At 41.4% G+C, this 24,836-nt stretch overlaps 1 protein-coding gene across 1 annotated transcript in view; it reads left to right on the plus strand.

The window, feature by feature from the left end:
* The window catches only part of LOC134220160 (myogenic-determination protein), a 98,701-nt gene that overhangs the window by 60,543 nt on the left and 13,322 nt on the right, over positions 1–24,836 (plus strand). Inside the window, exon 4 of the mRNA XM_062699154.1 lies at positions 16,733–16,811. Within this exon, the coding sequence (XP_062555138.1) occupies positions 16,733–16,811 (79 nt within the window). The remainder of the gene's footprint in view (positions 1–16,732; positions 16,812–24,836) is intronic.

The following is a 24,836-nucleotide window of genomic DNA, read 5'->3' on the forward strand; positions in this document are numbered from 1 at the left end:
TACTTATAGGTACCAACTGATTTTGACCCTTAATTAGTTATAATTTTCTAGAAATCAAAGGGGGGCGTTTTGGCCAGGTGGGGCGCATTATACCGTCTTACCCTATCATGTGTGTGGGATACCGAAAGTGTCCCTGGTGATATAAAGTAACTTCAGTCAAAGGTTGTGCTATAAGTGTTGAGTGAGCACTCTGTAAATGCTACTGGGAGCACTGCAAGCTCCACTTAACATACTACAAACGTACAGAGGCTGACGTCTCGGCCTCATTCATTCACGGGGTTTCGAGTAGCAAGGTTGTGGCAGTGGAGCGGTTCTTCCCAGCTGGAAATAGGTTTCACAAATGGCGATCCTGCCAGCCTTTTCTTGAAAAAAATCCAAAGAAAAGTTGAATTATCTGGCTAGTTTATAAGATAGTGGAAGAACCGCTCCTCGCACAACATAAAACGTCGCGGTGCGGTTCCGTGCAATCGAGTTGTTTGTGCTTTTTTTTTTCATCGAAGTACATCGAGGTGAGTGTAAACAACAGCCTGTTGGTTTCCAATGGTTTCCAATAATTAGTCCAGGGGCGTGGCGATTAAGCGGAATAGAAGCGGAGTTTCGTAACCTGTTAGTTAGAGTTTGGATCATTTTATCAAGTGAATTCAACGGTTTCTTTGCGATGTTGTTGTTTTGCAGACGAGCCGCTTTAGGTCGTTGCCCAAATGTCACATCGCGAAGGAGAGGGAAACAGTGCTGGTTGTTTTGCTAAGGCAAATGTCGCACGGACGGCTTCCCTGTTCGATGTTGTTGTTTTGCAGACGAGCCGCTTTAGGTCGTTGCGCAAATGTCACAATGTGTAAGTTCATTTTAGTTCAAACCTAACTCCAACACACCATACGTTTGCTTGTATAGAGGTCCTGAAAATATTATCCGCCTAGTAACATTAAGTCCTATATTTCTCTTCGTTTTGCTAAAATCGGTGACATTCTCCAATTAGCGTCGCATTTTTCACCTCATGTACGACTAAGATAGACTGCTCAAGAATAAACCATCATAATGAACTTCTTGAAAAATGATCTTCACAATTTATGTGCTGATCGACCTCAGCCAAGCATACAAAATAAAGAGTCTAACTCCATTGCCATTTTTCCTCTTTATTTTCCCTTCACTTACGCTTTTTCTCCGCGCACACAAAGTAAAAGGCACAAGCATAATTTTCCTGCCACCCCATCGGCGATGTCAGCGCGGAATGTGGATAATCGCATTCCACTCATCGTCTCATCATCGCAGTATGCGTGCGGTGTGGCCTCCCAGCAGCAGCAGCCCGATTGCTTTGATTAACTCGCGGGCACGTAGATTTCACGTGAGACGACGCGGATTTGTGTTTACAGTCTCTTCTAAAAGTATAAATTTGATTTCCAACATCTTCCTTCGCCGATCCGAACCGATTGCGGCAGCGTCTGCCGAAAATAAACAAAAATAAATGGTGACACTTTTATGTACATGATCGTGAAAGAGGGAATAAACTTGGTTGATGTGAGGCTTGGGGAGGACACGTCACCACATGACGCATAACCTTTGGCGACGACGCGGTTCGATTATTGGCTGTTCGGAGCAAAACAGGCGACGACTTGGGGAACATTCGCCATCGAAATGTCGACACTCTTCGGGAACAATTTCAACTCTGAATGCCGGCCGTAACTGTATAGTCTTTAGCTACATTCAGCTTGGGTTGATTGATTGAAATCGATCCACTAGTTTTGAACATCTTTTTCAAATTTATTCAGGTGAAATCTCTGATCTCACATCGGTGGTTCATATAGGATCTGCTGAATGCAGCAATATTAACAGAAGCGTCGATCAAGTAGACAAGGACTAATTTTGGAAGTTGAAAGATATTGTGCTTGACAATAAAATGAATTTCATTGATGATGTGTCAGAAAAAGAATCCTTATCGGGAGTAGCTTTTTTTATCTTCTATATAATAAAAATGAAATGGTCTGTGTTAGTATCCGCATAACACGAAAACGGCTGGATGGATTCTAATAAAAGTTATTAGCTTTGTGGTCAACTTCTTCTCTGCCTTCTTAGATGAAGTTTCGCACCAACTTTATACAACATATTTATGCCACGCAAATGCAGTGGAGCTCACTGCTGCCTACAGTCTCGACAGGTTCGTAAAATTGTATCTGCACAAAGTCAAGTGACCTTTTTTAGAAAATCTCACATCGAATGTCTGCAGTTCAGACGTCTGTCATAACACTGAGCTGCAGTCCAACGAGACGTATCTTCTTCACAGAGTTGAACCGCACACGGCGTATGTGTAATCGAATACCTTCTTTCGGCTCATGGTTAACTGCCGCAACGCACCATCTGGAACTTCATCTTTCGCTATGCTTGCACAAATGCAACAAGAAAACATGTTACACGTCCCGAGCAGCCGGTCGGGAAATCCGCCTTGCGTATCCTCATCCCGTGAGGGGAATGATCTGTGACACGCTGTGAGAGTTGATACAATTTGCATTTGCCCACGCTACGACCCGAAGCAATACCAAGGGTATGCGATACGCGTTGTTCTTCAACCAGGTGTCAAAGGGAAATTTGATGATGTGTATGTATATGATTTTGGCTTGATCATCGGAGAAAATGAACGTTTTAGTAATCAATCAATATCTTGAATTGCAAACAACTAATTGCATCAAAAGCAACGTACATTAAAGATGATGGATATTGGTGTCCCTGGTGCCACTAGGGGAAACGATGAGTTAAAAGTAAGAAGTGATATCCTCCATCGTGTCAAGCAAGCTCCCGCGGATAGGAAGGAAAAGCTCCTTGGCCCATTCATATCCGTCGCAATCGAACAAATTGGACACGCGCGACCGGGAATGACACAGTTAAAAGAGATGCCGCCGTTCGTTGGATGCTGCAGATGGAAAACGAAAGGAGTCATGTGTGCGCGCGAGTCGCCTGGCGAAAATTGACTGCTGTCCAAAAAGTCAAAATGTGCTCAAAATTACAACAAAATTAAACACGCTCTGATTCCGCTTTTTCGCCACAACCGCACCGTAACTTCGCCGTCAAGCGATCCCAAAGGGGTTAATTTTGGAATGGAAATCAGTCGTTCTACGATGGGGAAGGAAAGAAAGAGGGGGCGACGCATTTGCACGAACACGCTCTTTAATGAATTTTAATTGCATGTCTCAATAAATATCTCGGCACAAGCGGAGCATCGGATGGTCGGTTCTCAGCTACCGGCAATAGTTCAGCATTTTCGCAAGGGGAGGGGATATGAAATACATTAAAATTAATGTTTCTGACGAACATTCAGGGTTATACGAATAATTCGGAATTCAAATATGTTTAGTGATATGCTCTGACTATATGCTTCTTGCATGTTGTTTGACTATCGGACTATTTGACTTACAGTATATGTGAATATCATCTTCACAATTTCGTTATTTCTCGATCACTTAAGATAGCTTTGGACTCAAAAATCAAGTATCTCTGAAAATTTAAGCAGAAACAAGGAATATGAGTATCTGTTTTTTTTTCTGGATGAAGCTCTTATCTACATCTGCATCTCTACAGAAACCACATGAAAGAATTATTGTTAATCAGAAAGCACCTTGAATGACAATGATAAGAAATGCATCTGTACCACTTTTTAAACAATGATTTCATCGAAGTATTTTGATTATTTTATCCTGAATGGTTCAGGAATCACGCTTCTGCAAACAGTGGAGTAGAGGTAATCCGATCCAAAAATCGTCAGCGGCAGCGTTTATTGCAGTTTTGAGAGACAGAGAGACAGGAACACCGTCTTCAACCAGAGGTCGTACAGACTGAACACTTAACACCTAGACAACGGACAGAACACATAACACCCAGTGGACCGGTGGAGAATTTTTCGATCACGAAAAGTTTCCTCCTTACCGAGGCGGGAATCGAACCCACGCTTCATAGTCCATGCGTCTAAACGATTGACGTCGCTAATCGCACGGCCACGAAGCTCGGTGACGCAGCATGGCAATATATTTTTTTTGCCGAAATTTCTAATTTCTTTTTTAAAACTTCTACAGAAATTCTTCAAAATTTTCAGAAGAAATACTTTAAAAGTTGTATCATGAAACGAAATTTTGCATAAATTTCCAGGGAAAATTGTTTTGAATTTACACAAGGATTTTTTTTAAATTTACAAACTTCAAAATATTTATTCAAAATACTTCGAAATTTACACACGAGAATCTTCGGATTTTCCACGAGAGTTTGTTTAGTATTTTCATGGAAAATTCTTCGGAATTATACGGGAGAAGGTTCAGCAAATTATTCGGAATTTAGACTGGAACTTCTTCAACACATCCGCGAAACATTCTTCGGAATTTCCACGGGACTGACTAAAACGCATCGGATTTGGAGAATTGTTACAAATGTTAAAAATCGGTAAACTATCCAATCCCGTATGTGCATCGCAAACACAGACATCTCCCAAGTAACATTTTAAGTTTTATAACGCTCTTGAAGACCATAATTTACTCTTCAAGGGTGTTATAAAACCAGCATAAAACCAAAATGTTACAAGGGCTGTAACCGTTCGGCTACAAAATCCTTGCATTTATTTAAAATTATGTGTATGTTGAAATGTTTCCAAACTGTTGTGTCCTTTTTTATTATAATTGTGTTGGGTTAGTAGGATTAGGAAAAGACGAATTGTATTAGTAGTAATAAAATCCTGTTCGAAAATGTATGCAAAATTATAAAGGGGTGAGGTTGATCAACTGTGGTACGAAATGGGAGAAGGATTCGTGTTGGATGGGTGGAAACAGTCGACATGGAAGGCATGTGGAAGGATAATGGAAGGAGGAAAAATTGCGCGGGAAACCATATGAAAAGGGGAGCTAGCATACCTTTGGGGAGTAGTTGGCTCATTAGTAAATCGGCGTTCATGCGACACATTTGTGAGTGCGTGATTATCCAAAGTGCTTTAGCAGTATCCAAAAGTGAAATTGGCTTTAGTGAACGACCTCTTCCCAAAAACTCAAAGTTCCGAAAAACTCGTTCAGGTAAACTAGACCACCGGAAATAGCTAAAGCCTAAGTATTAAAGCTTAATTGGTCTTCAGGACCTTTTTTGTTTGTCAAATCATCAGATCTATGAACCGCACAGTGCACGATCGGTCAATTCAACAAGCTAGTTGAGTTGGCCTAACAGTAAAGGAGCGAAACTCCAGGCCCTACTTCCGCCGGAGAGAACCCTTCTCGGCGTGGCCAATACGGTCTCGCCCGTGGTCCGTCGATACCGTCAAAGAAGGGAACGCCGTTAATCCCCGACTACTAAGGTAGCCTCTCTGGTGTGCCGCCATCGCGCCAGGCCCAGAAAGCCTTCGATCCCGCCATTGGATCGTGCTAATGGTTTAGGGTCATTTGGCCTAATGTCGTTTGGCCGAATGCCATTTGGCCGAAAGGGTCATTTGGCCGAACGCCATTTGGCAGAATAGTTGAAATACGCTTTCTTACGAAGTGAGAAGTGAGTGGTGAAAAGCAATAAAGAAGAAGGAAGAATAAAGGAAGAAATAAGGAAAAACAAAGAAAGAAGAAGGAAGAAGAAAGAAGGAAGAAGAAAGAAGGAAGAAGGAAGAAGGAAGGAGGAAGGAGGAAGAAGGAAGAAGGAAGAAGGAAGAAGGAAGGAGGAAGGAAGAAGGAGGAAGAAGAAAGAAGGAAAAAAGAAGACGAAAGAAGGAAGAAGGAAGAAGGAAGCAGGAAGAAGGAAGAAGGAAGAAGAAAGTAGGAAGAAAGAAGAAGGAAGAAGGAAGAAGTATGAAGGAAGAAGGAAGAAGCAAGAAGGAAGTAGGAAGAAGGATGAGGGAAGAAGGAAGAAGAAAGAAGGAAGAAGGAAGAAAGAAGAAGGAAGAAGGAAGAATGAAGAAGAAAGAAGGAAAAAGGAAGAAAGAAGAAGGAAGAAGGAAGAAGGAAGGAGGAAGAAGGAAGAAGAAGGAAGAAAAACTAAGGAAGAAAGAAGAGGAAAGAAGGACGAAGAAAGCAGAAAGAAGAAAGATGGAAGAAGGAAGAAGAAAGAAGGAAGAAGAAAGAGGGAATAAGGAGGAATGAAGAAGGAAGAAGGAAAAACGAAGAAAGAAGAAGGAAAAAGGAAGAAGGAAGAAGGAAGGAGGAAGAAGGAAAGTGGAAGAAGGAAGAAGGAAGAGGAAGGAAGAAAAACTAAGGAAGAAAGAAGAAGAAAGAAGGACGAAGAAAGCAGAAAGAAGGAAGAAGGAAAAACGAAGAAAGAAGGAAGAAGGAAGAAGAAAGAAGGAAGAAAGAAGAAGAAAGAAGGAAGAAGGAAGAAGGAAGAAAGAAGAAGGAAGAAGGAACAAGGAAGAAGGAAGAAGGAAGAAGGAAGAAGAAAGAAGGAAGAAGGAAGAAGGAAGAAGGAAGAAGAAAGAAGGAAGAAGGAAGAAGGAAGAAGGAAGAAGGAAGAAGGAAGAAGGAAGAAGGAAGAAGGAAGAAGGAAGAAGGAAGAAGGAAGAACGATAAACGAAGAAGGAAGAAGGAAGAAGGAAGAGGGAAGAAGGAAGAAGGAAGAAGGAAGAAAGAAGAAGGAAGAAGGAAGAAGGAAGAAGGAAGAAGGAAGAAGGAAGAAGGAAGAAGGAAGAAGGAAGAAGGAAGAAGGAAGAAGGAAGAATGAAGAAGGAAGAAGGAAGATGGAAGAAGGAAGAAGGAAGAAGGAAGAAGGAAGAAGGAAGTAGGAAGTAGAAAGAAGGGAGAAGGAAGAAGAAGGTAGAAATAAGGAGGAAGGAAGAAGAAAGAAAGAAAAGAAGGAAGAAGGAAGAAGGAAGAAGAAAGAAGAAAGAAGAAAGAAGAAAGAAGAAAGAAGGAAGAAGGAAGAATGAAGAAGGAAAAATTAAGGAAGAAAGAAGAGGAAAGAAGGACGAAGAAAGCAGAAAGAAGGAAGAAGGGAGAAGGAAGAAGGAAGGCAGAAGAAGGAAGAAAGTAGAAGGAAGAAGGAAAAAGAAGAAGAAAGAAGGAAGAAGGAATGAGGAGGAAGGAAGAAAGAAGAAGGAAGGAGGAAGAAGGACTACTCGTAATCTGAGGTCAATTTTTTTTAACTATTCGGCCAAACGGCATTCTGCCAAATGGCCTGACACCGTGCTAATCCAGCCAACAACCTGCCATCTTAATTGGACCAAGTCGTCAAGCTTCTTTTCCGCAACAACAACGAGCGCTCGTCAACGTCGTCGAACATCACCAACGGTACGTACCTACAACGGATGCCACCCACCCATATTGACCCCCATTTTGCAAATAGTACAATAAAAACCATTCCTAATCAACAATAGTTTCAAATAAACCCATAGTCAGACCCACACATAAAGTACAGTTCATCCTAATAATTAAAGAATTCCACAGTTTGCATATCCGTTGTTCCGCGTAGCCCCTCCGAATTACCCAGTAGCATGCCGGCCCTGCGACACAGTTCAGGGGTCCCATGTTGCTGAGCTAGTTATCCGGGAGTCGTTGTCGTCGTGAGGCTTGAGAGCATCCCGTATAAGTCTAAGATAGTCTCACATCAATAATGCAACTTACGGGCAAGGCTCTAATCAATCAAGATTTCACCGAGAGTACTGTCACAACGATGACGCCGGTATCAGCATTCCCAGCAGAAAGCGGATCAACGAATGGCCGTCGCTAACAGCAGCACCACTCAACAAGGGCGTAGCTAGAGGGGGGCAGTCCTCCCCTAATTGGTGGAAAGATTGAACGGGTACTGAAATGAATTCCCTTAAACATGTGCACTAGGGTGGCTCAAATTAGTATGGGAAAAACTTTTTCCAAATTTTTTGATGGGCCGCCCTCTTATTCAGTTCTATTTGATTCCCTGATGCTCTGGACAAAATTTCAGCCAAATCGGCCAACGTTGGGGCGGTGCTAAACTCGTTGGATGTTTATATGCAAAAGTGTATGCAGAAACATCCAAAAACAGTGAATTGCAGTTGGACGGCACAACTTACGATGAAGAACTATGGTACTCATTCAGATCTTGAAGATTTAAATACAAAATATGTTATGCAGAAAACCGCGAGAAGATTAAAGTTTGCCCGGCTAAGTTATTAGCATTTCTCTGAAGTGGGGTTTGAGCAAATTTCGTTTCTTTTACCTTTGAAAAGAAATAAATTCACCCCTACAACCCTCCAGTAAAATGCTAATATCTTTGCCTACCAAACTCTAATCTTCTCGCGGTTTTCTGCATAACATTTTGTATTTTATTCTACAAGAACTGAATGAATATCATGGTTCTTGATGGTAAATTGTGCCATCCAACTGCAAATCACTGTTTTTGGATGTTTCTGCATACATTTTTCCATATAAACTTCCAACGAGTTTAGCACCGCTCAAACGTTGACCGATTTGGCTGAAATTTTGTCCAGAGCATCAGGGCATCAAATAGAACCGAATAAAAGGGCGGCCCATCAAAAAATTTGAAAAAGTGTTTTTTGAGCCACCCTAATGTGCACTTTACGTTCCAATCATATTCAGAAATAGGTGGTTGAAATTCAAAAGATGAGCTTGAGCTTGAGCTTGATTGACTGCTCGCAGTTGCTACTCCATTATGACCAGGTCAGCTGTTCTTGCACAGGGAACCAACAGATGTTTGCTTGGGACTAGCGCACATCTTCAATGTACAAGTACTGGTGATCTCATTTGTAAGGTCATACTGGCGCCTGCCACGTCAGAATGCAAGTCAATGTAGGGAAGGGGGAAATGATGATGCAATCACTCGCCCACTGCAAGCCGAATACACCTCTGCACTTGCCACGAGTTCATGCGGAATTTGTTGGAATTTCTGGGTTAGGTTGGAGAGGCAGAGGTCCGTCTTGGTTAACGAGCTGCCAATGCGATAGATAGGAGAAGGTAACTGATGAAATTTCTAATTGGATGTAGGAAACGAGCTCTATAGTTCATTTCCAATTCTAGCAGATTACTGTTAGAATACTCAAGTTGAAGGTATAGGAATAGTAATGGAAACGGTATGGAAGTCCATTTCCAGTTCTAGCGATTGCTAGAACATGAGAAATAAAGAGAAAGATACAAAGTAGGAGAATGGAACGGACCTGGGATTGAACCCACGACCTCCTGCGTATGAGGCAGAAGCAGTAGCCATATGACTACCAAGCCCGCTCAGGTGGTTGAAATTCAAAAGATTCCTAAAAACTTATTAGGGTATCCAGGACAAATATATGAATATATGAAAAATATATGAAATAAAAAAAATTCAAAACAACTCGAAACATTTCGGGCTCAAGAATTCTTCTCGAAATCCTTCTAGAAGCTCCCTTGGGAACTTCTAAATTCCTTCGGAAAGTTTTCCACATACAATTCCTCTGAAAATCGTTCAAAAATCCTTTTCATGTAATTGTAATTCCTCCTTATCTAAAAAACCATCACTAATTTTTTTTAGGAAATTCATGAGGAAATTCCTTGAAGATTCCTTTTCTCCTCTCCAAGATTTACTTCTAGAGATTTCTTCTGCTATTCTTCCAGAAAAATCTCCGGCATTTCCTTCAGGAATGCATTCGAGAGTTTCTTCAAGAATACATACCGAATTGCCTCCCAAAATTCCACCAGAAGTTTCGGATTTCGTTCCATAATTTCACTTGTGAATCTATCAGAAATTCCTTCGGAAATTCTTCTAGGAAGATAAGAAAATTATGTTAAGCTTTTTAGTGGAATGTTTTCACCTGTCATAAGACGAGTTTAAACAATCCCATTGAATTACACCACTTAATTGTATCTTGACAGATACGTATTTCGACCTCAACAGTAAGGCCGTCTTCAGTGTCTCGTACTTGACTCGAGTCGAGTCAAGTACGAGACACTGAAGACGGCCTTACTGTTGAGGTCGAAATACGTATCTGTCAAGATACAATTAAGTGGTGGAATTCAATGGGATTGTTTAAATTCGTCTTATGACAGGTCTTCTAGGAACTTTTCCGGGCATTCCTCTAGGAACTCTTCCTCAAATTCCTCCGGGAAAACTTCCAGGAATGTTTCCGAGAATACCTCCATAAATTCAATAGCGAAATCCTCTAGGATTTCATTCTGGAATTCTTTTCGCAATTACTTCAGAATATGCTTCAAGAATTCCTCTAGAAATTTCTCCAGGAATTCGTCCAAGTATTTCCCCGGAAAATTTTCCAGGTATTTTCTAGGAATTCCTTCAGGTACTTCTCCGGGAATTTGTCCGCGGAATTGTCCTAGAAATCTTTCCGGACTTCACTCGAAGTTCACTCCAGAATTTCATTCGGAAATTAATTTGAGAGTTCCTCCAGGATATCTTCCAAGAGGTCTTCCAGGAATTTCTTCTGAAAAAAAAACCGGAAACTCCTCCGGTAATTTCTTCAGCAATTCATCTGAGAATACTTCCAGGATTTCATCCGGGAATTTCCTTGTGGGAATTCCTCCGAAAGTGCTTGTGGTAGTTCCTCCGGGAGCTCCTCCAGGAGTTTTCCCAAGGGTTCCTCTGGAAAACTCTCCAGGAACTTCACTAAGAATTCCTGCAGGATATTTGGCAGGAATTTCACGGAAAATGGGATTTCGGAAGTTACTCTAGAAATTCAACTCCGGGTATTCCACCGGCTGTTCCTCTGAAAATTCCTCCGGAAGATCCACCAGTAGTTCCTCCGGGAATTCATTCAGGCTTTCTTTTAGGAATTTATCTACAAATTTCTCCAGAAGTTCCTCGGAGAATTTCTCTGGAAGTTCCTCCGGGAGGTCCTTTGAGAATTCTTCCAGGAGTTCCTCCTGAAATTTTTACGAAACTTCATTTGGGATTTCATCCAGGAGTTCTTACGAGAGTTCCTCCAGGATTCCCTCCGGAAATTCTTCCTGTAGTTCTTCAAGAAATTCCTCCAGAAGTTCCACCGGCAGTTCCTCCGAGAATTCCTCTGATAATTTATCCAGGAATTCCTCCAGAAATTCCTCCGGGAATTTCTCCGGAAATTACTGTGGGAGTTCCTCCTCAGAGGAACACCCGGAGGAACTGCCGGTGAAACTTCCGGAGGAATTCTCGTAGAAACTGCCGGTGGATCTCCCGGAAGAATTCCCGAAGGAACTGCCGGAGGAGCTCCCGTAAGTACTCCCGGAGTAATTTCAGGAGGAACTCCTAGAAGAATTCCAAGAGGACCTGCCGGAGGAACTCCCAGAGAAACTATCGAAGAACTTCGGGAGGAATTTCCAGCTAAGTTTCTGAAGAAAGCCTAAATGGTTTCTTGAAAAAAGCGGGAATGATTTCCTGGAGGAGCTACTGGTGGAACTTCCGGAGGAATTCCCGAAGAAACTCCCAGATAAATTGCCTTTGGAATTCCTGGAGGATCTCTCGGAAGAATTCTTGAAAGAACTCTCGGAGGAATTTCTGAAGAAACTCCCGGGAGAATTTTCCAACACCCATAGGAACTGTTAGCGAAACTACCAGAAGAGTTTTCGGAAAAATCTTGGATAATTCATCTTATAGACAAATCTCGTCAAGCTGAAAGCTTTGTAGAGGTATGTAGCTAGACCATGATCATCATCAGAGGACCTCCCGGAGAATTCCGTCTTGATGGCTAGGGCATCACCCCTGGAGCGATTGGCGCCTACCCTAGACTTCTTGCTACCCTCATTCGCCTGGGCCTTCTTTTCGGCCCATGACGTCTTCGGTTTCCTTTTGTTCTAAACCAGGTGCCCGCGATTACTTGAGCCTCAGTCTGGGTAGACTTTGGTTCCACCGTCTACGCTGGCACGCCCTCGGTCGATTCAACCTTGCCCGAGTCCACGAATCCTAGGGCCTCAGTCTGGGTAGACCTCGACTCCACGGATTTCACGGGTTTACACTTGGCCGTCCCGACCGCCCTCTCCAGCTTGGCGTCCAACATCGACTTTCGAAGTTTCAGCAAGCACCTCTTGAGGTCCTTACTGATATTATGCTTCAATGACGCAAAGTCGATGATGGCGTCCAGCTTTTCCGTCGCCACCTCGAAGGCCGAAAGCCCATCGCGTTTGCGGTTCATCGCCTCCACAAGCCATGGGCCGTCAATAACCTCTACCGGCGTTTTTTTAGCCGAGATGAAGGTTAAGTGACCCACGCTGGCGCTGCGCACTGAGCTGCCGACTATTGCCTCTGGCCTCCTAGGCGGAGACCTGAACAACCCATCTCTTGCGAAGGGGTTGTCGCCTATACTACTACCACTAATTGAAGAATTGACTTGGTTTTCCATTTTGGTCCAACGAGTTGGTCGGGAAAAGAGGTCCACCATGCCAGAGCCCAGCATGACGCGGTAAGGGACAATTACTGTGGAGGGTGCCCAGGTACCCTACAGGCTCCGTTAAAGGCCTAGATCATTATTTCACCCCCCTGGCCATGCATCCCCTCGGCACGGGTCGCTTGACGCCTTGGGATTAGGGGTTAGGGACGATGGTCCCCTTGGTCGCACCCACTCACTCTAGCTGATGTCAGAAGGACAACAGTGCCCAGGCTGCACTACCAGCTAAGTACAAAACCCTTAGCTGGCGGTCGATTGTCATCGGAAGACCCGTGGAAGCGTGAGATTGGAACTTGTGAGGACCAGAGCTGTGTAGGTCGCTCCTTCCCAGATGTCAACTCACCATTTCGCAGCCCTTATGTGTGTGTATGTGTGTGTATGTGTTCAAAATTTAGCATTATCCGATTTATTCGCAACAAGTTGCAATCGACGAGGAATGCGGTCCCATTGTTTGTTATTGAAAATTGGCCCGATCGGACATTGCATTTCGGAATCATTGAAAAATATTTTTTTCCCTAGGGTTCACGGATTTTTTTTTCAAAAACAAAATTTTGTTTATCCAAAAGTAGTGACAATGCATATGCAAAAACATGAAAAATGATAGAAACAATGCGAACTAGACCTCTAAAGTGTTTTTTTTTTAACTTTCTAATGTGATTTTTCAATACATTTTATGATGGACAAGAAAGGCATCATCGCCGCTACACACAAAACAAATCGTTTTGTGTCATTTTTTGAGACGCCATCCACCATGTAAAGCAATAATTGTAGGTTAGTTTTATATTACAGCAATTACATTGGCAGAATGATCAAATTTGTAACTAATATTTGCAGTAAAACAGCGTTGTTTACATGTGCCATCTTGGACACAAAGTGTTCTATAATATGGACCATCGATCTGAGGTCCAGTTATTTTTTATAATCCAACCTATTTTAGCTTCGATATCATAAAGCGGATTGAAAGCTTTAATCCTAACGATGGTATTTATGTATTATTATCGATAATTGATTCAGTTCGTGGCGTTATAAATGTAATTCATTGTTGAGAAAGTGCTCCATAACTGCGGAGGGAGTGTACCATAAAAATCCGAATTCCTTATGTGAAATAATGGCTGTTTGAATTTATATGAGTATATATTTTACACCGTGCATGTGTATCATTTCGATTCCATAATGCTCTACCTTAGTTTTCTTGCGTTCCGGTTACAGTTTGTAACGCACATGTTGTAGGGTAACGGCTGTATTTTGGACCGGGCTCATATTTTGGACCACCCAGCTGAATTTTGTATTTATATCACACAAAACTAAATAAAACATGCAACATTTAAATGTTATTGCAAAACGAAACTATCCATAAAGTATTTCCTACATTTGTTTCTTAAAAAATATTGCAATTATTAAAAATATTTGCACGCATTTACCCATTCTGGCTGGATTAGACCAAAACTAAGACGACATTGTAAAATTGAAGTCAACTTTCAAAAGCTGTAAGTTTATTTGTACATAGATTTAAAACATGTGAATGATGTTGTTGACTTATTACAACCTAATAGAAGCAGTTTCCTATCTCGAGCAAAACATTGTAAGTTTAAAAACAGTATTCTGAGGCATGTCCAAAATAGGTTCATTTTTCATTGAGCCGAACAAATTTTCGACATATCTTCTTTTTAAGTTCTAGATCTCTTAAACTTTTGTTTTTACCAACCATTTGTTTCTCTAGTATCAAATCATTAATAAATTACTGTTCATATAGCATTTATAAATTACCGTTCATTGATGTAGAAAAATGAAAGACATTAAAAAATGTCTATCAACCCAACATGTAAATGTTTTTATTATTTCCATACGAAAATACTGCCTATTATCGCATATCAGTCCCATCTTTACTGAAATTCCTATCCATATGGGACAAATATGCTATTGTGGGCAGAATAGTTAAGAAAGCTCCATGACAAGAATCAATCTTTGCTAGAGCTCTCCGTCTGTGCTCCGTCTTGCCAATGCAACAGAGTTTCGCGTTCTACGATTAGGAGGAGCAAGGAGCAAGAAAGAACCGGCCATCCCACTACTATCAATGGCGCAAATGGAACAGATCTGGCAAACTACATAAACCAGGTGCATACATCACGGCCATGGGCCGCACGTTTGTTTTGCTTTCATGATGCTGTACTGAGTGGTACTGAAATTGATATTAGTTTCAATACCCTTAGCTTGTAGATATCTAAGCTTTTGAGTGCTTATAAACATGGATTGCTTAACAAGGACTTTCAGGATGAAAACCCCAAAAATGCTGGAGATCACTAATTTAATCTAATAGTAACATAACTTTGCAAGCAATACAAAATTATTGGAGTGGTCCAAAATATGTTCAATAGGTGGTCCAAAATAAAAACAGGCGGTCCAAAATTAAATCTTACATATCTTCAGAATTTATGATAGTTTGGTTCTTTCAGTGGGACTTACAACATTTTGACCTACAAATCCTACCTAGCATTCACCACTTTATAGTTTCATAGGGTATTGATCAAGCATTATTACCACATCTAACTTTTATTCGAAAAATCGTTCGGCCATCTCCTACAGCGGTCCAAAATACCTCCTTTACCCTACATGTGGTGCTGACTTCTTTGAAACTGAAACTACCGAAAAATTACTCATTGATGTCCCACGAGGCCAATTCGTCCTACGCTGAGCGGCAATTTGAGCGATAATCGATCTCGTGGTAATTGCTTTCAAAATATTGTTCCCCGCAGGGACCGTAAATCATCTTGTTGTTAGAGCAGAACTTTGCGGTTTGCGCTTCAGCAAAGGAAATTTCAAACGATTGATACAGACGGTTCACATAGCGTGGTAACATTCAGAATAAATAGTTGCAGATTCGCTCCAGTTCGAAGACATCAAACCAAAACAAGCGATACAACCAACTTTCCACTAATTAATTGCACTGAGTGTAAATTCTAATTTCCTAATTAATCAAATGCACTGATCCAAGTAGCCCCGAAAGAAAGCGTCATGTAAGAAGATGTCGCTAAGGCGACAAACGAAGACGGCGGTACCATTCAGGAAATATTCTCCTTTGAACTTCGAGTAACGATGATCGTATACGGGAGGCGGTTACCAACAACGGACGCGAGTGTGGGGGCGACGGGATCCAATGTGATCGTCTGTTGAAAGGATCATAAAACTTGCGGGAATTGTGCGATAGGGCTGCACATACGCACTATATGCTATGTGTTGGTGGTGTAAATCTGCGGCAGCGACACGCCCTCTGACACTGTTTAATGCAATTAGCACTTACTCATTAGTTCGGGTCGGGCGGTTGTTCGTCCGTCGGATGCGCGTAAGCGCGTGCGGAAAAACGTTTAGTTTAATTGGACCTTACAGTTTGCGGTGAAATTTCGCCGCCGTCGTTTAACAGATGCCGTGAAACTCTTTGAACTCTCGGCTCGCAACGCCGTGCTGTGAGATGAGTGGGAAATTTATTTTGACAGGAAGCCAGCTCTTTGGAATTTAGGAGTTCATACGCAGGCGGCAGGTTATCTTATCCTATGAACGGCCAAACAAACATACATCGTTCGAACACTTTTGAGGGTTCTCTCCATCCTTTCCATCATTTTCCAGGTTCCCTGCTTGTCTGGAGATAAATGCCTTATATTGATCTTCAATGTAGATAAAATCCCTAAATTACTTGAATTTGATGTGGCATGTGCTCCTCTAATTCAATCATGCACAGTTCTAGCAAAATAAAGTTATTTGCTATGCATTCACATCAGCTGGAGCGCGGAAAACACGTTTGATAGTTGTTAAATTCGAGATTATTAAATAGTAAGCAAAAAATTAATTGGATATTTATTTTGCGTGGTATAAAATGCAGTCGATCATTGTCGTGACCTGTCGTGACCATCTTTAGTCCTTAACAAATTTCTTTTCTCCTATAATATTTCTCAACAACATTAGAAAACCGATCAAAACAAGCTTGCTGAATAACACAATTGATAGTTCACCCATAATTCCGGCTTGAAATCAAATTGCAGAGTTCCAAAAATAGACCTACAGCCGTACCTTTTCCGCAGTGAAGATCTATTTGTACGACTACTCACTCAGCCTTCGCCGAAGCACGAACAGTGGAAAGAGCATATCCCCACCAAAAGTTACGACTTCATTCTATTTTACTACCGAATGTCATCTTTTTAATTGACGATATAGAAGTGTCGTAAAACTGTCCCCCCTTCGAAAGTCTCTTCCGAGTTATGAGACGTTTCCCGAGATGAACTGAAAAGTTGTCGGCTTTCGTGTGTTCGTTTAAATTAGGGCTATTTTGTTGCCGCTTCAATTTTGTTGTGAGGTTTCGATGCTATTCAAAGACGGATCAAAATGCCATTTGACTACAATGTTCACCGTAACATCGGATTTGTCAGACAATATCGACTTATCTTGTTTTTGTTTCTTTTCTATAACTTTCAGAACTGCTGCTCCAACAGTTACCTGCGTGAACGGTTACACCAGCTAAGCAAGGATAGCGATCGATATTCACCGATCACCGGTAAGTTACAAGTATAACAATAACTAGCCAGTCCTGCTCAAGTTAATTCGAACACTGACTCGACGTTGATTATATGGTGAAGTTGAGGAACCGGCCTTTGATCCTCAACCTGCACATTCTCTCAATGATGGGCTACCACTCGATCACGCGCCGTTGCATATCGTCCATCACTATGAAAGCTGTTCCCAGCTCGTGTGTGTTGTCGCAGCTCTGGTAAATGGTATGGTTACATCTAAACGTTCGCACCATTGATCCCTTCCAACAAACCTCCTGCAACGTTTCGATACTGAAACCGCGGTCCTTGAGCACTTCGGCGAGCATGCACACTTAATTTTTTTACCGGGATTTCAGCAAAATGTTGAACTTTTACCGAGATTCGCACAGCCGTGTCCTAGCAAACATGTTTTTGCAGAGATTTCTGTCAAAATTGCTGAAAATCAGCAAATATTTTGCCGAGGATCAGCTAACAAACGCTATTTTTGCTGAAAAATCAGTTTTTTATTTTGCTGGCGCACGGCTGTGCAGGTTTTTGCCGAGCTGCAGAAATAAAAACTAAGTGTGTGCGTGTGCTCCCGATGAAGTTGAAAGATTTGCAGCTCAATCAAAGTTAATTGCCTATGTTTCCGACTTGGACATTAATTTACAATGTTCTGAAAACTCAGATGTGATTATGTACATTATGTGGATGATAATGATTTGAAAAATGTATTGGAGGTACTCGAACCCACGACCCTCAGTACGCTAGACTGGAGTTTTAACCAACTAAGCTACGAAGGACCTCCTTCGGCTTTTTCGCAACTTTGCGGCTACTGAATGAGCACGAGATTCTCAAATCGGACGCATACACATGTGGAAGGTTTGGTTTGACAATGAATTGTGAGTGATTTTACTATGCGTATGTATTGGAACATGATTTGAATGTGCAGAATTTTGTTCTGATGTGTTCCCTAATAAATCATATGAATTATCTTATTATCATATTGTCTTACCTTATTATCTTATAATCCTTTGAGTCTATAGAGATGGGATAGATTGAAAACGTCAAAACAATCTCTCTTTGGTGGTAATAATGGCAGAAGAGTCCTTGCACTCAAACGCCATGGGGTAGGATAGTTATGGGTTGAAGTGAGGCTCGACACTAATGCAAAATGTAAGTGAATGCAAATTAGTCCATGATCAAAGGGTTGAAATGATTATATTAAACCACAATTCTATTACAATTTAGTAGTTTTCAAATAACTATTTAAAATGCAACGTTTTTTTTTTGACTCGGAAGGAGCTATTTCGATATGGTTTGAAAAGTCATATAGTCAATTATTCAAATAATTTAGTTTGTAAAAGCTTATTGCGTATTAGTGTTTTATTTGATTAGTTTTAATTAAGCAGAGGTACGGCAAATACTGGGTAAAGCGTACCATTGCACAGTGTTTTATTTCGTCATTTTCACGATCGAAATTCAAAAACTCGAAAAGTGTTGATTTTGGATATAGGGTTTGTTCACAGAAGTTTCAAGATATTTAGGAGCGCATCTTTCGAGAAAAACAGTTTGATGATTAATCCCCCTAAAAGTAAGTTGAGAAAATTATTCTCCACCAGAATGAAATAGACACGTAGTGTCTTCCGCAAAGTTGTAGTAAATGTTAATACGAGCAACTTTGCTGAACATCCCGAGTTTCTATCTCTCATATATAACAAACTTAAGTCGTTTTATGTAAAAACCCCATTAAAATCTTATTTTTCATATTTCTCTTTCCAAGGATTTTTTCCATTTTCCGTCTTTTCTACAAAGTTGTCAAACAAGCAAAATTACATGTTTTTGCTAAACATTGTAACATTCCATCTCACATACAACAAAAGTTATCTTTAAATTATACATATTTTTAGAGGTATTTCCACCTGTGATTACTCCCTTAATTGCAAAAAGTCGCAAATTTCTTCACGATTTGCTGAAAATCGCTTATTTCATTTTCATACTGACATTGAAAACTTTTGTCGACAAGAGTCTTCTCGATTACTGTGTTTAAAACTTGTAAAACCATAAAAAATCACAATATTTGAATAACTTTGATTTAATAAGAGATAGAAAGTTACAATGTTCAGTAAAAACATATATTTTTGCCAGTTTGACAACTTTGTAAAAGAGACGGAAAATGTGAAAAGTCATTAGAATTAGTTTAAGTTAAGAGAATGATTTTAAGAGGATTTCCACAATAACCGTGTTGGTACTTCGCGTACCTGTAGGAATAAATTAGACCCCATCTCGTCCTTAGCCTCTTACCCAGAAACTCCTATCCCTGCCTCCTCGTGGCGCTGGCCGGGATACGAGCAACCTAAGGGAAGATCTGGTAACCAACCCCGTTGGTCGTGTGCTGACAGGGAAGGGGGGATTTGCTCCTCTTCAAGGGTTCAAATCTGATCGAGCGTCTGTTCTCCATTTTAGGAGCGATTCACCACAACAGCGCAGCGCCTGTTCCCCATGTTAGGGGCAGCTGATCATCGTCCGAGTGCATCGTATCAGCATCGAGATGGTAGCCCCTTCAACACGATGTAGGTAGTTACTAAGAAAGGCAAAAGTAGAGCCAACGGATTGATTCAACGGCAACAGACCCGGCAACGAATAAAGGAAAACGATTGGAAAGTCGGATCTTGGAACGTTAGAACCTTGAATGAACCCGCACGTGTTGGGCTCCTGGCTCGTGAGCAGCAGAAGGTCAGCGTGAGTGTGACAGCAATCCGGGAAATACGGTGGCCCAGAACTGGAGAACGTGAATTCCGGGCGGCGGATCCCATAGCGAACACTTCATTCAAGTACCACATCTACTGTAGCGGCGGTGACAGAGTAGAACGTGGAGTTGGCTTCATGGTGATCGGGAAGCAGATGAAGCGTGTTATCCGGTAGAAGCCGATAAGTGACCGCATTTGCGTGTTGAGAATGGATGACAAATTCTTCAACCATAGTCTGATCAGCATCTATGACAAGGCTTCGGAATTCTCACTCATATGAATAAAAACCTGCGATTAATCCATTAAGCGGAGTGTGATTTTTCATGTTGCCCTGTGAGGAAGTATTCTCACACAACATTTTTATCCGGATAGAATGGCGGGTGATAAATTCGTGAGCGCCGGCTCGCCGGATAATTTAATTTTAATCCACAAATTTTCCTTCTCGTCGCCTCACCAGATAAATTTTACAAGCATATTTACAAAAATTTAGGACCGCAACGGGATTCGAACCCAAAACAATTTTAAAATGTTTAGAGCGCCCACTATAACCACGCCACCACATGAATTGATTGAAAGCGAAGGGAAAAACTGCTGTATTTAACCTTTTGCTTATCGTGGCGCATCGTCAGATTCAATCAGTTTGGAGAGGCAAAGTAAGCAACATTTGATTTTCGCGAAACATGGGAAGAAGGATAACAATTTTTCGCACCATCGCTTGTGCCGCAGTTTATCGCACTGTAATTTATCCGGATTAAATACATGGTGGAGTGATCAGTTGTCACGTGAGTGAGTGAGAAATCCGAACCCTGTCTATGACCCAACGAACGATACGCTTGATGACGTGAAGGATGAGTTCTATGAGTTCTATGCCTTGATAAGGCATACGGAGAGTGCCCAACACACGATTTAAAGATTGTCATCGGGGATGTAAATGCGCAGATCGGAAGAGAAAGTGACTATCGCCCTGTCATTGGTACGGGAAGCCTTCGTTCCGCTACCAACAATAATGGTTTGCGCTTTGGTACCTTTGCTGATGCTAGAGGGATGGCAATAAGCTGTACCTCCATCGCACGTAAGAATATCCGCAAACACACCTGGCAACATCCGAGTGGAGACACTTGCTCACAGATAGACCACGTGCTGATCGACGGACGACATTTCTTGGATGTTATAGATGTAAGGCCCTTCAGAGATCCGAACATTGACTCGGATCGCAACCTTGTATAGTTACAAAAATTCGGACGCGATTTTCCAGCGTCACGAATTCACGAAACAACAGAACGATGCGTTTCAATATCCAACGCTTGTCAGTTGAAGAAGTTGCTGAACAGTACCACCAGAAGCTGGACGAGCGGATAGGAGATGCCACCGAATCTGGCGACTTTTGGGATTGAGAGGGGTATAAGTAAATATATTGACTGAATAAAAAGGCATATAGTCATGAGTACTAGATGCGAGAGGTTGCAGTTGAATGAAGTGAGCATTCAGTTTTGTGATATATTCGCGGGAAGCAGTAGTGCTTCGGAGCTGCTACGAATCGAGCAGCAGTTGGAGAAGGCTGATTCGGATGCAGCCGTCTCCTAAGGACACGACAGCGACGTCAACAGATTGAGGAAAAATATTCACGAATATGTGACTACAACAGCGCAGGAAGTGTTAGGCATTGCACAGCGACGCCAATAAAATGGTTGGTTTGATGAATATTGCCAATTAGTGACGGACGAGAAAAATGTTGCTAGGAGTCGAATGCTAGTGGCTCGTACGCGTTCCAACAGAGAGCGGTACAGTACAGCAAGGGCAGAAGAGAAACGAACCCACCGCAGAAGAAAAAGGCAACACGAAGAGAGTGTGATAGCTGCAGCGCAGGAGCGCATGGATAGAAACGATATGCAACTGTCAATGGCGCGCGGTCTAAGACTGCGCCAATGCCCACCATGTGCAATGACCGAGAGGGGTGGCAGCCAGGTAGAAGGAGCACTTCGAAGATTTGTTGAACGGTGAAAATGAAGGTGTATTAAGGAGCAGGATGGACATAGTCGGCGACGGTCAAGCTGTGAAACCACCAACGCTGGACGAGGTTAAGAAGGCTCTAAACGAGCTGAAAAACAGTAAAGCTGCTGGGAAGGACGAGCTGCATCAATCGATCCACCACATTATCCAGAAAATATGGGAGGATGAAGAACTGCCTGCCGGCTGGTTGGATGGCCTCATATGCCCAATCCATAAGAAAGGGCACAGACTAGAGTGTGCCAATTACAGAGGGATCACCCTTCTGAACTCGGCGTAAAAAAATTCTGTTTAACAGACTGAGACCGCTTGAGGAGTCCTTCGTCGGCGAATACCAGGCAGGTTTTCGTGATGGCCGATAAACGACGGATCAGATGATTAGCTTGCGAATGATCCTTGATAAATTTCGGAAGAACAACTTGCAGACTCACCATCTGTTCATTATCTGTTGATTACAAAGCAGCGTACGATTCAAAGAAGAGAAATGAGCTGTGGCAGATAATGTCCGAACATGGTTTTCCGACAAAACTGATTAGACTGATGCGTGCAGACGAAGTGTCAACCTCGTTTGTGACCTTAGACGGATTAAAGTAGGGTGATGCACTTTCGAATTTATTGTTCAACATTGTACTCGAGGACGCTATTAGTAGATCTTTGGAGAACACAAAACGCCGTCGGAACAAGTTCTGCTATACTCTGGTTTACGAGGTGTACACGCTCCCCGGCATCGCGGAGTTGGCCTCCTACTGCGCTTATGAAGTAGGAACCTATAAGTGACAGGATAATCGTTGCCAGACTTAGAACACGGGTCCGAAACTAGACCTGTGCACCGCTGCGCCACGCCGCCGCCGCCGGTGGTTTTATTCGGCTTATAAGGCAAACTGATTTAGCAAAATAGTTAAATCTCAACTGTGAATGCTTTACCGATTTTTTTGTTCCGACTCCCGAGTAAGTAATTTATATTTTGAAATCAATTTCTGAATATAACTGACAAAACCACTTGCTGAGCATCAGCAAAGCAAATATTGCTGAGCAAATATTACGAGCATCAGTTGAAAACGCTTCTTATTTTCTTATTCACAGCTATTGTAACCCAGAACTGGGGTGTTGTCGCCAGGGAATCAATATTCGAGCAACGCCTAACAATATACCCTTTGTCATCACAAGAGTTTGTTACTGACAAACGCACCTCGCAACAAGCCTTTATCAGAATCCGAACACAATATGACAAGAATCATTTGCCTTGCATGCTCTGATATTTCCGAGAATACGATACTGTTTTGTAATCAGAGTTATATTCTTGAATATTTCCATAAAATCAGAAACTACGATAGCATAAAACAAAGATTTTCTGTATAGATGGTGCAAAATAAAGGGATGAAAAGTTATTAACAAAATTGTCTTCTTTTTTATTGCTGATAAAACTTTTCGGATCTTTGTCATTATTATCTCCGACAAAAACAAAGCTTTGTCGTTGACTCTTTTTTGTTGCTTGTTTCGCATGCGCATCGAAGAAAAATTGATTCCCTGGTTGTCGCCTCGCTGAATAGTATTTAGTCAAATTATTTAGTTAAACGTCAGGTATTTTCAAACATAATTTAATTTAATGTTATTGTCTTGAAATTATTTAATACTGTATTGTAAAAGCCTTATTGTGAAATTCCTGGAATTTCTGAGAATATTCGAACATTCATTTATGAATTCCTTCGAAAAATACTCCAGAAATTAGTTCGGAAATAAATCTCGAAATTTATTTGATAATTCCTCCAGATATTCCTCCGAAAAGTTTCTTTTGAAAACCTTAGAAGATTATTTTAGGAATCCTTCCTAAATTTTTTTTGGGTATTCGCCTAACAAGCGAATGGTCATGGGTTCGATTCCCAGCCCCTCCACCAAACCCTTGTCAGTCACCGGATGCGCAGCCCATGCGGTAACGTATTGGGGACGCGTCTCACCGTCACGGTTGCCTGATGACGACTGACAACATCTTCTTGGAGGCATCCCTCCAACGGACCCGGCTTAATGGTAACTGAACAATGCAACGAACATTGGATGCACGACATGGACAAATGGACACAATGGACTCACGATGAGATGGACTGACAACGACAACAATAATAGTAATGGAAATCTAAAAATAGATTCTGTGTGGATTCTGTACAGCAGAATACCACAGTAGATCTCGGCACATCAGCGGTTAAGTAACACGCCTAACAAATAAAGAAAGGAATAAAAAAAAATTCCTACAATCTCCTTCGGAGACTCGTTGAGGAATTCCTTTGGATGTTTCTTTAGCAATTTCTGTGAAAATTCCTTAAGGAATTCCTCAAACAAATACATTCGTTCTTTTGAGAATTTCTTCGGAATTTTGTTGAGAATTTCTTCAGAAATTTCTCCTTTTGAAATTATTTCGGAATTTATTTCTTGAATCGCTGGAAAAAGTTCTTCTAGATATCCATAAGGAATTCATTCAAATTTTGCCTAAAATTTTTTTTCAGAACTTCTTCCAGCAACTCCTTCAAAACATTCTTCGGGAATTCCTCCGGAACTTCCTGTAGGAATTTCTTCGAAAATGCCTTCATCTTTCCTAAAGTCTTAGTTTGTTTGTTGTTTATTCTTGGATTTTTTTGGAAATTCGATAAGTAACTACATCGCAAACTACTTGATTTTCAATAAATTACAAAGGATTTCCTAAAAGATCACACGAAAAAAAAAATCTGGAGAAATCTCCGGAGGTTTTACGAATAATCTTTTAAAGAAGTCCCTGGAGGAATATCCGAATAAATTCCTGGCGGTTTTTTTATTATTTAAGAAATAAATTTCTGGAGGAATTCCCAAATAAATTTTTGGAGGCGTTTTAAAGAAATTTGTGTTGGGTTTAGTGCAGGAATTTCCAAATAAACAGAAGCGGGCTTGGTAGTCATATGGCTACTGCTTCTGCCTCATACGCAGGAGGTCGTGGGTTCAATCCCAGGTCCGTTCCATTCTCCTACTTTTTATCTTTCTCTTTATTTCTCATGTTCTAGCAATCGCTAGAACTGGAAATGGACTTCCATACCGTTTCCATTACTATTCCTATACCTTCAACTTGAGTATTCTATCAGTAATCTGCTAGAATTGGAAATGAACTATAGAGCTCGTTTCCTACATCCAATTAGAAATTCCATCAGTTACCTTCTCCTATCTATCACATTGGCAGCTCGTTAACCAAGACGGACCCCTGCCTCTCCAACCTAACCCAGAAATTCCAACAAATTCCGCATGAACTCGTGGCAAGTGCAGAGGTATATTCGG

The sequence above is a fragment of the Armigeres subalbatus genome, chromosome 1 (assembly GCF_024139115.2).
Source record: "Armigeres subalbatus isolate Guangzhou_Male chromosome 1, GZ_Asu_2, whole genome shotgun sequence".
Lineage (NCBI taxonomy): Eukaryota > Metazoa > Arthropoda > Insecta > Diptera > Culicidae > Armigeres > Armigeres subalbatus.